This window comes from Geotrypetes seraphini, chromosome 6 (genome assembly GCF_902459505.1).
Source record: "Geotrypetes seraphini chromosome 6, aGeoSer1.1, whole genome shotgun sequence".
In the NCBI taxonomy this organism is placed as follows: domain Eukaryota; kingdom Metazoa; phylum Chordata; class Amphibia; order Gymnophiona; family Dermophiidae; genus Geotrypetes; species Geotrypetes seraphini.
The window spans coordinates 39,352,109-39,366,284 of NC_047089.1; the positions used below are offsets into that span (position 1 = coordinate 39,352,109).

At 43.2% G+C, this 14,176-nt stretch overlaps 1 protein-coding gene across 3 annotated transcripts in view; it reads left to right on the forward strand.

The window, feature by feature from the left end:
* Positions 1-14,176, forward strand: part of ZC3H12C (zinc finger CCCH-type containing 12C) — an 84,841-nt gene that overhangs the window by 41,773 nt on the left and 28,892 nt on the right. For all 3 annotated transcript variants that reach the window (XM_033950461.1, XM_033950460.1, XM_033950462.1), the window contains one exon: positions 12,407-12,546. In XM_033950461.1, coding sequence (XP_033806352.1) covers positions 12,407-12,546 — 140 coding nt within the window. The remainder of the gene's footprint in view (positions 1-12,406; positions 12,547-14,176) is intronic.

A 14,176-nucleotide genomic window follows, 5' to 3' on the forward strand; every position in this document is an offset into this window, starting at 1 on the left:
AGTGCCTCCTCAGTGTGAAATTGCTTAGGCTAGAGAGGTAAAGGCTAAGTCTGGGGGAGGAGATTTAGTATGTAGTGACAAGTAGAATATAATATTTAAAACCTGTGTAACCTGTGCCAAGTTTAGGGCTAGCACACGCTTACTATACATAAAAAAGACTTACCGTGACACATGTGCTGCTATCCCATGGTAAATTTCCCTATCTGTGCACATACACTGCACTAAAGTAATTTTTTGTAATTTTCTCTAACGGGGTGGTGTTTGGGGGTGGAGAGTGAGCGTGCCAGTGCTAATCTGCACATGAAGCTTTACCGCGTGCTAATTGATTAGTGTGGCATTAGTTCATGGGCCCTTACTGCCTGGTATCCGGTAAGAGCTCACACGGTAATTTGTTTAATGGCTACACATGGCCATTAAATGGAGAAATGGAAATGTCGTCCATTTTCCATCCGCTTCACAAGTTGCCTTAGTGTGTTGGAAAGCCACACATAAGCAGCCACTTTTGCTACAGCTTTAGTAAAAGGAACCCTTAGTTCTCTAAGGTGATATTGCTTCAGGAATGTTTTGACTACATACACAAAAAAAGCAATCTTGATATTAAATAAAATGCTTAAACGTATCACTTCCATCCTGCTGTTTACCATAGAAACTTGCTTTAGTTAGATTCCTAAACTAAGCTAGCATTTGGGTTTTTTGTTTCACGTTACTTTGTAATGAGTTTTTAGTAACCTGTTTAGCATTCCCTGTTGTGCTTTCTAACTCCTAGAAGAATCTAAACTGCATATAAACTGAGATTTTTAAATTTTATTTATTTAAAAAATTTCTATACCGTTTAGCACTAAATGGTTTACATAATTTACATACATAAAATTATAAAAATACATAATAAGACAAGCACATAAACAATCCTCAGAGATCATATCTGCAAACTAACACCAAAGCTTATATAAAGAGATTGTGAATAATTCCTCAATTATACCAGAGAAACAAGTTATTGGCTAAAAAAAGGCATCCACAAATAATTGCATCTTGAGTAGTTTTCTAAACAAGCCCTTTTCACGGCAATTTTGTATTTGGCCCACAAGGGAGTTCCATATTTTAACTCCTGCACAGCAGAAAGTCATCTTACCAGTCTTCACAAGCCTTGGGTTCGCATTTGTTTTCAGTAAAGCTAAATTCTCAGAACATAATGAAAAATGAATAATGAGAGTCTTGGTTTATATGGGAGTCCTCCCCTGCTCTGCTCTACCCCCACCCCCTCTTATGCCCACTGTGGGCCTCACGCAGACCTACCTTAAGCCTTAGAGGGGAGCTAGGACAGGAGCAATCCCTCCCGCATCCTGTCCTGGCCGGTTCTGCTCCATTCCCCCCGGCCCCTTACACAGCCTACCTTTGACTCCCTGGTGGTCCAGAGGTGAACTGGGGGAAGTAGCATTGTTCCTACACTCCTGCCCCGTGCAGACTCACTGTTGAAAATGGCTGCCACTAAGTCTTGTGAGATTGCTGCGGGAACTCATGGCAGCTGTTTTCAAAAGTGAGTCTGCAAGGGGCAGGAGCATAGGAGCAGTCTTATAGCAATATCGATTGGGGGGGTGTAGGGGGAAGTACTCATGCTTCACCCCAATCAAGTGTAATAATGACTTTATCCCAGGAAGAACATTTTAAGTATATACAATATGAGAAATATAGGGGCTATGTTGCCTACAACAGCTAATAAAGAAAAGGAAAAGGTGGTAGGATTTGATATACCTTCTTTCTTTCGTTACAGTCAAGGCAGTTTACATGTTATGTACTGGTATTTAGTTTGTACCTGGGGCAACAGAGGTTTAGGTGACTTGCCCAGAGTCACAAGGAGCTGGAGGGGGAATTGAACCCAGTTCCCCAGGTCACTGCATAATAACAAAAAGAACATCTCAGTTTTTTAAATTATGGGGCTTCTCAATTGACACCAAAAGATTTTTAACTTGGTTGTATAAAAAGCTTTATATCAAGTAGAAAAATGCTAAAAACAAAAAAAACAAACCTAAGGCTAAGCACAATGCAAGAACTTCAATACCACTAAGGCGGCATAGAAGGGTTAACTCATTTTTCAGGGCAACAAAACATAGGAGAAAGTCCAACTTTGTCTGCAGAAAAAAACATGCAAGAGAAACAAACAAAACTGCAGACTGTGTGCAAGATGCAGGCAAAAATTTATTGTACCAAAATTAAAATACAAATAAGTAAAATAAAACCCTTTTACCAATCAAGGGACCCGACACGGTCCATGTTTTGGACAAATCTTCGTTTTGCCTCTTTTTACTGCTTCCTAGAGACGCTTTACTTTTTGCAGCGATCCTCGGCGAACACAATATACAGGCACTTTGTTACTTATCTTCATTTTTTTATGGTATGTCCCAACCTTTTTCACCATGGACCCCTGACGAAGGTTTGTCCGAAACACGGACCGTGTCGGGTCCCTTGATTGGTAAAAGGGTTTTATTTTACTTAACTCATTTTTCTACAGTATCTGTGAGGATTTAATACCTGCTCTTTTTTCCCCTTTGAGAAAATGGAACCTGTCAACTTTTCATAGCCTCTATAAAGAGCATAAGGTGGAAACAGAATGGGGAAGTGACAATTCTGTATAGAGGGAAAATATCTGTTTACAGGTATGAGCAGAAAAAGAAAAAAAAAAAATCAGCACATATCTGTGTATGTGCTTATTGATATTCTGTGCATAAATCACAAAAATTTTATGCGTAGCATTCCAGAATACATGCAGATGCATACCGATATGCTTTCCTAATCGCACATGTGAACAGCACTGGCTGCCCTTTGCATAGATTTGTGTGCAATAGGCTAGACTGCATAAATGGCACAGAAAATTAGGCAAAAATCCAAGCTCAGCATTATTCTGAATAGCATTTAGTGTGGATTTCTATGCCAAACTTAGGGCACAGGGACTTGCGCCTGCTGAAACCTGGTGTAAATTCTGGCGTGCAAGTTAGGCGAGGATCTTCATTACATTGTTCCTATTTTGTGAATGTCCCTGCTGACCTGTTCATTCCCCTCTCATGGCCACATCCACTTTTAAGTTGCGTGCAATCCAATTTAGGTGCCCATGGTTATAAAATACAGCCAGATCTGCATGCAAATTATTAGTACCAAGTGCTTGTTAACATCAATAATTAAATCATTGGTGCTCATCAATTATTTTGCTCGCAGATCTGGGATCAGTCCCAAATTTGAGCAACCTTTATAGAATCCAAGGGAACATGTCTGGCGTATTCCGATTAGTGCACAAGTTTTGTGGAAGTTTTATTTGTATATAATTTGTTACTCCATAGGTAAGCAAACTGGGCATTCCCTTTGTGCTTCTAACCAAATTCTCCAACAAGTTTTCTGCATCAACCCAAGTCATCCGTCACCAAGTTCAAAGTGTATAACAATGATGTCGTGGAAAGTGCTGGCTAGATCAAGGCTCGGCATTTTGTTTCTTTCTGTAGTCTATTATCAGTCTAATAAAACTTGTGTCTTCATCTCAGACTCTGAAATGTGTGTTCATGATTTTTTGTGTATTTTATTGATTGGTCTTTCTTATAAACTTTATAAACTGCATTGTTGCAATGTGAATGGCAGTGTAGAAAGCCTATTAATAAACTAAACTGTGGTTGTGATAAAAGACTACTTGAAGTTAATAAGGAAGCCTAGTAACTAGAACACTCAAAATGACTATTCTTGAATTAATTTATTTCTGTCTGGGATGTTTCCTTAAACTGGTCAACCAGACAGATAAAGAAAAACATGTAATTTCAGTTTCTGGAGGTAAGCTGACATTTTCCAAGTTGCTCTTACCCACATTTTGCTCTAACCCACATGTTTTTCAGGATATCCATAATAAATATGCATGAGATGATTTGCTTGTCTTAAGCCCTGGTATAGCAGTGAACCGGGACAGGAGTGATTCCTCACGCATCCTATCCCAGGCAACTCTGCTCCATCTCCCACCTCCTTCCCACCCCTCTGACCCATCCACAACCTACCTTTGACTTCCTGTAGATATCCTGAAAACCTAAGGCTGTGGTGTCAAGCTTGGGAAGCTCTGCTTTATTAGGCTACAAAACTTACTCATCTTGTGTTTCTACCTGGAGGTTCTGTATGTGTATGTGTGTGGGGGGTGGGGGTTTCCCCATACTTCCCCTCTCTTATAGCTAGACTAGTTGCTGCATCCAGAGCCCCATACGAGGATTATGGACCATAGCTCCTTCTGGGACCCAGTACAGTAGACCCTACCCGCGAATAGGGAAAATTGTGAATAATTTTTGGGGCCAGCTCTACCCCACCCCTGCCTCTCTCCTGCATCCCCGACCTTACCTGGTGGTCTAACAGTGCTGTGAGTTCCTGTGGTCTCATGAGACTACAATAGGAGATTTCATTGTAGTCTCGTGAGACCACGGGAACTCGCAGCCCGGCTCTGCACAGGGCAGGATTGTAGGAAGATCGCTCCTGCCCCGCGTTGCCGCTAGACTACCAGGTAAGGTCTGGGGGATGTCCGGGGCAGCGTTTCTCAATGAAAAATCAAGGCTAAAAAAAAAAAATTTCAAATAACTGAATTTGCGATTGGGGAAACCGCAGATTGGGAGGGGGAGCTGTATACATGTATCCAGTGTGGTCTCAATGTAACCAGTTTATAATGGCAAACTTTTCCCTAAGCCTCTTTCCAAGCATTGCCAATTAATTTTGTATAAAATGTAAAACTTCTGTGCTAGAACAGATGGTTGCATAGTTGTGCTAAATCTCCCCCAAGTACCTACTCTGTTTCATTGTGCAGCTAAGTCATTATGTAGACATGTCTGTAGATTGTATAGCCCTCCTGAGCTAAGCCTCTTACTTTGGAATTGGTGCAGTACATTGAAATGACTTCATTAGAAAACAAGGTTAACAAATTGTGGACATTGAACAGCAGCACAGAATTATGAGATTACTTAATCTTGGCGTTGATTTGCTAGACAAACTGCAATAATGCAAACAAGACAATCCCATTTTATTTTTTTAATTTATAAGTTTATTCATTTTTACAACAAATAAATAGGAATACACACCAATGTAGAACAAAATGATTACATTAAAGGAAATAAATCTTTCAAATCCAAGTCCACATTATTGGGACTGTAACTTCACCCAATAGATCTCATAGAAAAAAGGTAATTTAAATTATATTCAGACAAGCAGACAATGTTCATTTCTTTACTTTATCACTTTTTATCAACCTATGCAATAGTCTCAGGTAATTTATCTACTTTAGATTTATCTTTCAGGAACCATTTTATTAATAATCTAGCAGATATCTATCTCAGTTTAAAAATTCTGTTCAGAAAAAGACACTGGACATCTCTCTCTTCCCTCCTTCCATCACCCTTCTCTGGAATCTGACATCTCTCCCTTCTTTGAGTCCTCTCTCTCCTCCCTCCCAGTGTAACATTTCTCCCTTCCACCTCTCCACCATTATCATGTCCAACAATTCTCCCTCTTCCCCATGTATACCAACTCTCTTTCTCTTCCACTCCACACATCTCTGTCCAAGAATTTTATTTTTCTCTTCCCTCACCCACTGGCAGCATCTCTTTCCCTCCCTGCCTAACCCCCAGCCCGTGCAGTCTCTGTGCTTCCCAACCCCCTCACAGGCCATGCAGCATCTGTCCTCCTTGCTTCCCCCCCCGCAGCTCGTACAGTATGTCCTTCCCTCATTCCCAACCCCAGCCCTCCTCTCTCAGCTGGATCCTACGGTAAGACCTGTCCCCAGTTCCTGACTCACTCATATCCCCGCCGCAGAAATTTTAAATCTTCGGGCAGCTGATGTGAAACCAGCCTCCCACTGACTGCCTGTCCTGGAAGTGTTCTTTCTGCAGCACTTCCTCTTCCTGCATAGGCAGGACGCTGCAGAAAGAACACTTCCAGGGCAGGCTGACGGCGGGAGGCTGGTTTGCGTCAGCTGCCCAAAGATTTTATATTTTAGCAACGGGGAGGTGGTAGGTGGGGGGTCGGAACTCAAGGAGGCTCCTGGAGAGGATTTCCCTACAGGGTGGTGTCAAGTTCACAGTCACCGCGGGCCGCTTAAAACTACCAGGCGGGCCTTGTGTTTGATGCATGTGATCTAGAGCAGTGATTCCCAACCCTGTCCTGGAGGAGCACCAGGCCAATCGGGTTTTCAGGCTAGCCCTAATGAATATGCATGAGAGAGATTTGCATATGATGGAAGTGATAGGCATGCAAATTTGCTTCATGCATATTCATTAGGGCTAGCCTGAAAACCCAATTGGCCTGGTGTTCCTCCAGGACAGGGTTGGGAACCACTGATCTAGAGTATTAACCTTTTGCAGATTTTGGTATCGGCAAAGAGGTAAACCTTCCCCGAAAACTTTTCTGCATTATAACTTTTTAAAAAATGATAAAAAGAATACCACCAAGGTCAGATCTCTGCAACACATCACTATTAATAGCCCTGTCCTCAAAGTGTACGCCACATAACCACTGCCCTTTGTTGCTTCCCAAGTTACTTTTAAGACTTTCAGTTTATAAGTTGCTAATGTGGAACCATGTCAAAGGCCTTAATGAAATCTAAGTATACCACATCTAACACTCACCCCGATCCAATTCTGTGTTCACTTAGTCAAAGAAATTGATCAAATTCATTTTGACAAGACCTACTCTAATAAAGCCATGCTATCTCATATCTTGTAATCCATTGGCTTCCAGAAACTGTTTAATCACTACTGAGTTCAGACTTACAAATAATTGTAAATCTGCCTGTCTATGCAGACCCTAATGTAACTCAATGTAAACCGCCTTGAACTCGCATGGGTATGGCGGTATATAAAAATAAACTATTATTATTATTATTATTATTATTAACTGGCCTGAAATTTTCAACCTCTATCTCTGCAGCAGTGCTTTTCAATCCAGTTTTTGGGAAGCACCCAGCCACTTGGGTTTTCAGAATATCCACAGCAAATATGTGTGATACAGATTTTCCTGTACTGCCTGCTTGGTATATAAATTTATCTCGTGCATATTTGTTTTGGATATCCTGCAGGGACGTGCGGTCAGGGCCTTTGGGGGGATTCACCCCACCCCCTAAAGGCTCTGAGGGCACTGTTCTAAATTTTATTGGTTTAGCAGGCTACAGGCAGATGCTGCTCAGCCAATCAAATTAAGGTCAGTACTGCCCTCAGGGTCTTCAGGGGGGTTCGGAGAATCCCCAGCCCAAGAGCACTGCTTTTATTTTTGTTTGATGCAGTTTTATTTATTTATTTATTTCATTTTATATCAGTTGTCCCCAAATAGCTCAGAACAGATTACAGGTTAACATACATAATTCCAGTAAAAGTTTACAATACAAGTTTTTATCCTAACTTGACACATACTAGAGGTCTAATATTAATATACATTGTATACAATTCAGTTTTACTGGTTACAGTTTGCCATAGTTATCTTAACAGTGCAAGGTTTTCTGTACAAATTTTATCCTAATACATAATATAAAGCTACTAGTGTTTAAGCCCGTAACATTAACGGGTGCTAGAATATATGCCTGTCTGTCTTTCTTTCTTTATGTCTCTCTCCCTGCTCCTGTCTCTTTCTTCCTTTCTTTCTGTCTCTCTCCCTCCTGCTATTTTTCTCTCTCTCTCTCCTTGGCACCCTTTGTCTGTCTGTCTTTCTTTCTGTCTGTCTATCTGGTCCCCTGTCTGTCTTTGTTTCTGTCTATCTCTCTCCCTGGCCTCCTTTGTCTGTCTGTATTTCTTTCTGTCTCTCTCCCCCTCCCCCCCCCACTTTCCTTTGCAGAAGCAGCAGCAGTATTTCCCTTCCCCTCCAGGTCCCTGTGAAGTAGTAGCAGCATTTTCCCCCACCCCCCATTCCCTTCTCTCCCCCCCAACTTTCCTTTGCAGAAGCAGCAGTGATATTTCCCTTCCCCTCCAGATCCCTATGAAGTAGTAGCAGCATTTTCCCCCACTCCCTTCTCTTTCCCCCCCCCCCACTTTCCTTTGCAGAAGCAGCAGCGGTATTTCCCTTCCCCTCCAGGTCCCCCACAGATATGAATGTCTGGCAACTTCTTTCTCGCCTAGGAGATCTAAAATTGAAAAGATTTGGCTATCCTTAGTAGAGCCCTCCCCTTAGCAGAGGGTTTTACATGAGTATAATCAAACTTCATATATAATCACCTTCACAGTTTCCATCATGGGGTGGGGTGATGTCACATTCCTAATGTTTCTCTTTCTCCACTTATAAATTATCTTTGCTGCCACAAATGCAGGACTCTACTTTTTGGCGATCGTGGTGGCTGATCCTCCTCTTCAGAACAGCCTGCGATGGTGGCCGGCTTTAGCAAACCTCGCAGGCCGCTCTCCAACTCGGTAGCACGTTCCCTTTGACACGATCCCGTGCGTCAGAGGGAACGTGCTATTGAGGTTGGAGAGCGGCCTGTGAGGTTCGCTAAAGCCGGCCACCATCGCAGGCTGCTCTGAAGAGGAGGAGCAGTAGCAGCAGCGGCGAGTGAGGGCGGGAGGTGTGTTCCCTGCCGAGGACGCGGGCAGGGAGAGAGCTTGCCTGGCTTCCATGGTGAGTGAGGGCGGGAGGAGGAGAGTGGCCAGAATGTTCCCTGCCGCTGGGTTGGCGGCCACGGATCACACACCACTGCGGCAGGGAACACGAAATCCTAAGTGCGCATGTGTGCTTAGGCTTTTATTATATAGGATTATCCTAACTCAACACATACTAGGGATCTAATATCGATGTCCATAACATACAGTTTACAGGTTGAATTAGTCAGTTATAGTGCCAGATTTTTCAATAAAAAGTTTTTATTCTAACATAACACCTATTGAGGGTCACGTATCCATATACATTTCTTTATCATAGGTCGTGGGTGGGGGAGTTAGGTGAAGAGGTATGTTTTTATTGCTTTCCTAAAGTTGAGGAGTCCTTCAAGGGATCTAATCTGTGGGGGCAGTTGATGCCAATGTTTGGTATGAAGTGAGAGTAGGAACGTTGTTTGGTAGTTTGCAATTGAAGGGCACATCCAGGGGGCATTTTGAGGCGTATTTCATCCTGGGATCAAAAGGATCTATTTTGCATGTACTGAGAAAGCTTGGTCGTCACATAGCCTGGCGCCATGTCGTGCAAGGATTTGAACGCTAGCATCAGGCCCTTGAAGACACAGTGTTTGGCTACAGGCAGCCAGTGAGCCAACAACAGAGCCTGGGAGACAGACTCACAGGGATAGAGGTTTTTTAGAAGTCTGATTGTTGCATTTTGTATTCGCTGGAGATGTATGTTCTTTGCCATGAGACCGCTGAATAGTAGTCCATGCAGGAGAGGACTAAGGCATAGAATAGCTGGGTGAAGTCAAACTCAGAAAAGTAGTTCCTTATTTTTTGGAGTTGGCGTAGGTAGTAGAATGAGGAAGAATACCACCTGAGAGATGTGGTTAATAGGCTGCCTACTCAACAAATCAAACTGCAGCAAACAAAAAGTAAACAAAAAATAAAAAAGCAGGACTGTAGAGCTGAGGATTCACTGAAAGCCCTCACCGCACACCACTGATAATCCTGAAAACCTGACTAGCTGTTTGGGTTAAAAACCACTGCCCAATGAGATCTCTCCTAATCCTCTATAATAAAATCCTAAGCGCTTATGTGCACTTAGGATGGCGTGATCTCTGCCACAGTAGTCTCTGGATCCGTATCGAATTCCATTTTTGAACACGGAGGCAGGGAACACGCCGGCGCCTCCCCACTCTCGCCCTCACTCACCAACTGCTGCCGCTGCCGCTGCTCCTCTTAAAAGCAGCCTGCTGAGGTTCGTGGCCGGCTGTAGCAAACCTCGTAGGCTGCTCTGCATGTCGGTAGCACGTTCCCTCTGACGCGATCCCGTGCGTCAAGAGGGAGCGTGCTACCGGTCAGAGGGAACGTGCTACTGACATGCAGAGCAGCCTGCGAGGTTCGCTACAGCCAGCCACGAACCTCAGCAGGCTACTTTGAAGAGGAAGGCAGACGCGAACGACCAGGAAGCCAGACGCTGGACAGGGGGAGCAAGGAAGAGGTGCTGCTGGACGGGGGAGGTAACAGAAGGGAGGCTTATTGCTGGACAGGAGGAGCAAGGAAGAGAGGTGCTGCTGGACGGGGGGAAGGTAACAGGAAGGGAGGCCTACTGCTGGACAGGGGGAGCAAGGAAGAGGTGCTGCTGGACGGGGGGAAGGTAACAGGAAGGGAGGCCTCCTGCTGGACAGGGGGAGCAAGGAAGAGGTGCTGCTGGACGGGGGGAGGTAACAAGAAGGGAGGCCTACTGCTGGACAGGGGGAGAAAGGAAGAGGTGCTGCTGGATAGAGGGGGAGGTAACAGGAAGGGAGGCCTACTGCTGGATAGGGGAAGCAAGGAAGAGGTGCTGCTGGACAGGGGGGGAGGTAACAGGAAGGGAGGCCTACTGCTGGACAGGGCGGAGCAGGGAAGAGGTGCTGCTAGACAGGGGGAGGTAAAAGGAAGGGAGAAGGTCTACTGCTGGACAGGGGGAGCAGGGAAGAGGTGCCACTGGACAGGGGGAGGAAACATGAAGGGAGGCATACTGGACAGGGGGGAGATAACAGGAAGGGAGGCCTACTGCTGGACAAGGGGAGCAAGGCAGAGGTGCTGCTGGACAGGGGGGAGGCCTACTGCTGGGGACCTTTGCTTTGGAAGCCAAGTCTGTAATTACAGCTAGAATTCCAGCTGTCACTTATTGATTGACCTTGGCACTAATTAATAGGCATCTTAACTTCTCTGGTTCATCATCTGAAGTTTCAGTAATCCTTATAATATATAGAAATTAAAAAAAAAACCCACAAAGGAAAAAAATACCTTTTTTATTGGACTAACTTAATGTAGCTTGATTATCTTTCAAAGGTAACACCTTCTTCCTCAGATCAGAAATAAGCAAATGTTAAAATGCTTGGAAATAACCAAATTGATTTAAGGTTTCTACAACATGAAATCTATCATGCCTCATCCATTCCTTATTTTTATCTGCCCTGTCTCAAAACACAGTTAATGTTCCTATTCTTTATAGAGCTGTCTGTGAAACACAGAACACACAAATGCTGATACATAAAACAAGATCAAGTGGAACCTTTTAAACAACCCTTATAACATCCTCCTCATATAAAACATGATAGAGAATGTCCAGTTGTACCCATTTGTCATCCCATGTAAGGCCTGCCTAGGAAGGCATTTCCTAAGAAATTAGTAGGCCACCATAGATGTCATCACCAGTGTCATCCAGAGGAGGAAGGCTGCCATGCAGTGCCTCTGAGGCTTTACTAAGGTAACTCCAAATAGCCGACCCCAGCACTTGCATAGTCAAAGAATCCTTTGATATAATTTTCCTGTACTTCCTGGAGAAATAGCCTAGTGATTAGAGCAGTGGGTTAAGAACCAAGGAAGCTAGAGCTCAAATCCCCAAAGAATGTCAGTGGACCTTGGGCAGGTCTTTTCACCCTCCAGTGTCTCAGGGGACAAAATATCCACCATACCTGAAGTGCAATTCTTTTTGAGTATCAATTGAGAAGCTTGAGCTAAACCAGATTAGATATTTGGTGGTTCTTGCATATTGGGGATTGACATACATGAATTATGTGATTGTTAAAGTTTTGCATTGCATATAAACTTCAAATATTTTGAAATTAAAGTCAGTAACAAGCATTTTTGAATATTAGGTTTTATTGAAATGCACTTAAGGGTTCATAGACAACAGCGCGAAAGACAAAAGCACGTGCCGACAATTGAGCGCAGCGCGTGCCGCCGCGCCACTCTAAATTACAGTTTTTAGGGGTTCCGACGGGGGAACCCCCCAGTTTACTTAATAGACCGCGCCGGCATTATGGGGGGTTTGGGGGGTTGTAACCCTCCACATTTTACTGTAAACTGAACTTTTTCCCTAAAAACAGGGAAAAAGTGAAGTTTTCAGTAAAATGTGGGGGGTTACAACCCCCCACAACGCCCCCACAACGCGGCGCGATGTCTATTAAATAAAGTGGGAGGGTTCCCCCCCCACGCCCCCCATCGGAGCGCTAAAAACAGTAATTTAGAGCGGTGCGGCGGCGCGCGCTGCGCTCAATTGTCTGGGCACGCCTTTGTCCCGGCGCGCTTTTGACCTGACACCGCACTTAAGGTATTGCAGTAAAAGCTCAAGGACTACTGTACTGTATGTGCCTTTGAAACTTAAATGATGCGCTGCATGGACTACTCTCCATTTTGAAAACTTCCAGATTGCTTCGTAATATTTAATAATGCAACACTAAATTCAAACAGTTCGACAGCACAATATGTTCACTTAGCGCAGTATCATGAAAGAGTAGAAAGCAATTGTAATATACTGTAATTTTGTTATGTTTCAGTCATGGGAACAAAGAAGTTTTTTCTTGTCGAGGAATAAAACTGTCTGTAGATTGGTTTTTGGAAAGAGGTCATAAAGATATTACAGTGTTTGTACCAGCATGGAGAAAGGAACAGTCAAGACCTGATGCCCTCATCACAGGTGAGCATAGCCTATTCTTAAAGCAACTTTATTCTAATGCATTTTCTTTTATCAACATTATAATACAGATCCCAGGCAGTATAAAAACTTCAGTGGAATATTAGTATTAGATGATAAATTAATCCAAAGTATGGAGTATTCATCCCAATTTTTTTCCATTCCTGCATTTTGTGAGTGCTTTTGCTAGTAATTCTGATTGTACTTTGATGGAAATTGTCACTACTGTATTTGTGTAGACTTATGAGACCTGTACTCATATTAGTTTCAAAAGGATCTGTATCCTGAAATAAGTTTAGAAAATATGGTATATAATTAATCTGTTCCCTATTGTAGATACATTTTTATTTTGTCCTGCAAAATTATCACGTTTTCCATTTTTTAAAAAAACCCAAAAAAACTTTTACATTCGTGTTACATCAGTGTCACCCAAAAATAAATTTTAGTTTGGCACAGAGGTAAAATACATAAGATGACGTAGGTGCATAAGGTAATAGTAAGTCCAAAATAATTCTTAATCGGTCTCAAAAATAAAAACCCTTAAACTTTGAAATGGGCATTAATTAAAAAACTTTAAAGTATACAAAACAAATAATATGAACATTATTATTGAATTTGTACAATCTTAAGGTCTCAAAATATTAGTATCCCAAATTGAAAGGAATAGTTAAAATGTATTCCTTTTTTAATGTGGCCATTGTTTGTTCGATGTTACTTTAGGGATATCATTCAGACTCACTAAGTCCAAATAAGAACTTTTTTACAAAACACAAATCTTGCTCGTGACCTGAAAAAAAAAATCATATGTTTTTTTTAAATACAAACTTATTTCTTAATCCAAAATATATTATTGCTCTATCATGAAGAAGCCTACATTATTATCCTTAACTAGCCTACTTATATAGGCTGATAGATTTGATATGAAATACAGTGGTACCTTGGCTTAATTTGTTCCAGAAGCATGCTCTTCATTCAAAGCACTCGTATATCAAAGCAAATTTCCCCATAGAAAATAATGACAACGCAGACAATTCGTTCAACAACCCGTACTTGTCTGGATGATGCAAGTTTGTAGATGGCCAGGCACTGGCAATCTATGGGGTCCCCATACAGCTGCTGGTGGAGGAGGAAAAGGAGTCCTTGGCGCAGAGCAGGTGGCCGGAGAGGGCGGTGGATGTGCTTAAAGGAGCGGGGAAGGGAGAAGTAGGAGTAGACAGGCTTGTGTAGGTCGTCGGTCGGGTTTAGGTAGCAATCGGAGGGGTGCTGGTCATAGAGCCGCTGGCCGGGAACATGTTGATGTAGTCGGCGCAGGGCAGCTTGCCCTCGTTGCTCTCCACGGAGAGTTTAGGGTTGGTCCACATCTTGCTGTAGTCGTCGGGTGAGCAGCTGGGGCCGTGCAAACGCTGCAGCAAGACATAAGAGGGAGCTGGCAAGATGGTAAACATCCGGGGGCAGCAGAGGAAAACACTGCATCGCCGTCGACCAGGGCCGCACAAAATACTTCACGGGGCCGCATGGCCACAGGTTGGACATCCTTGTCTTGAAGTCTGGCCAGTAACATCCTCATGTTCCAAGTTAGTGGAGTTCCCATTGGTGCCCACCCCAGCCCATTCTACACTGAATCACCATATAT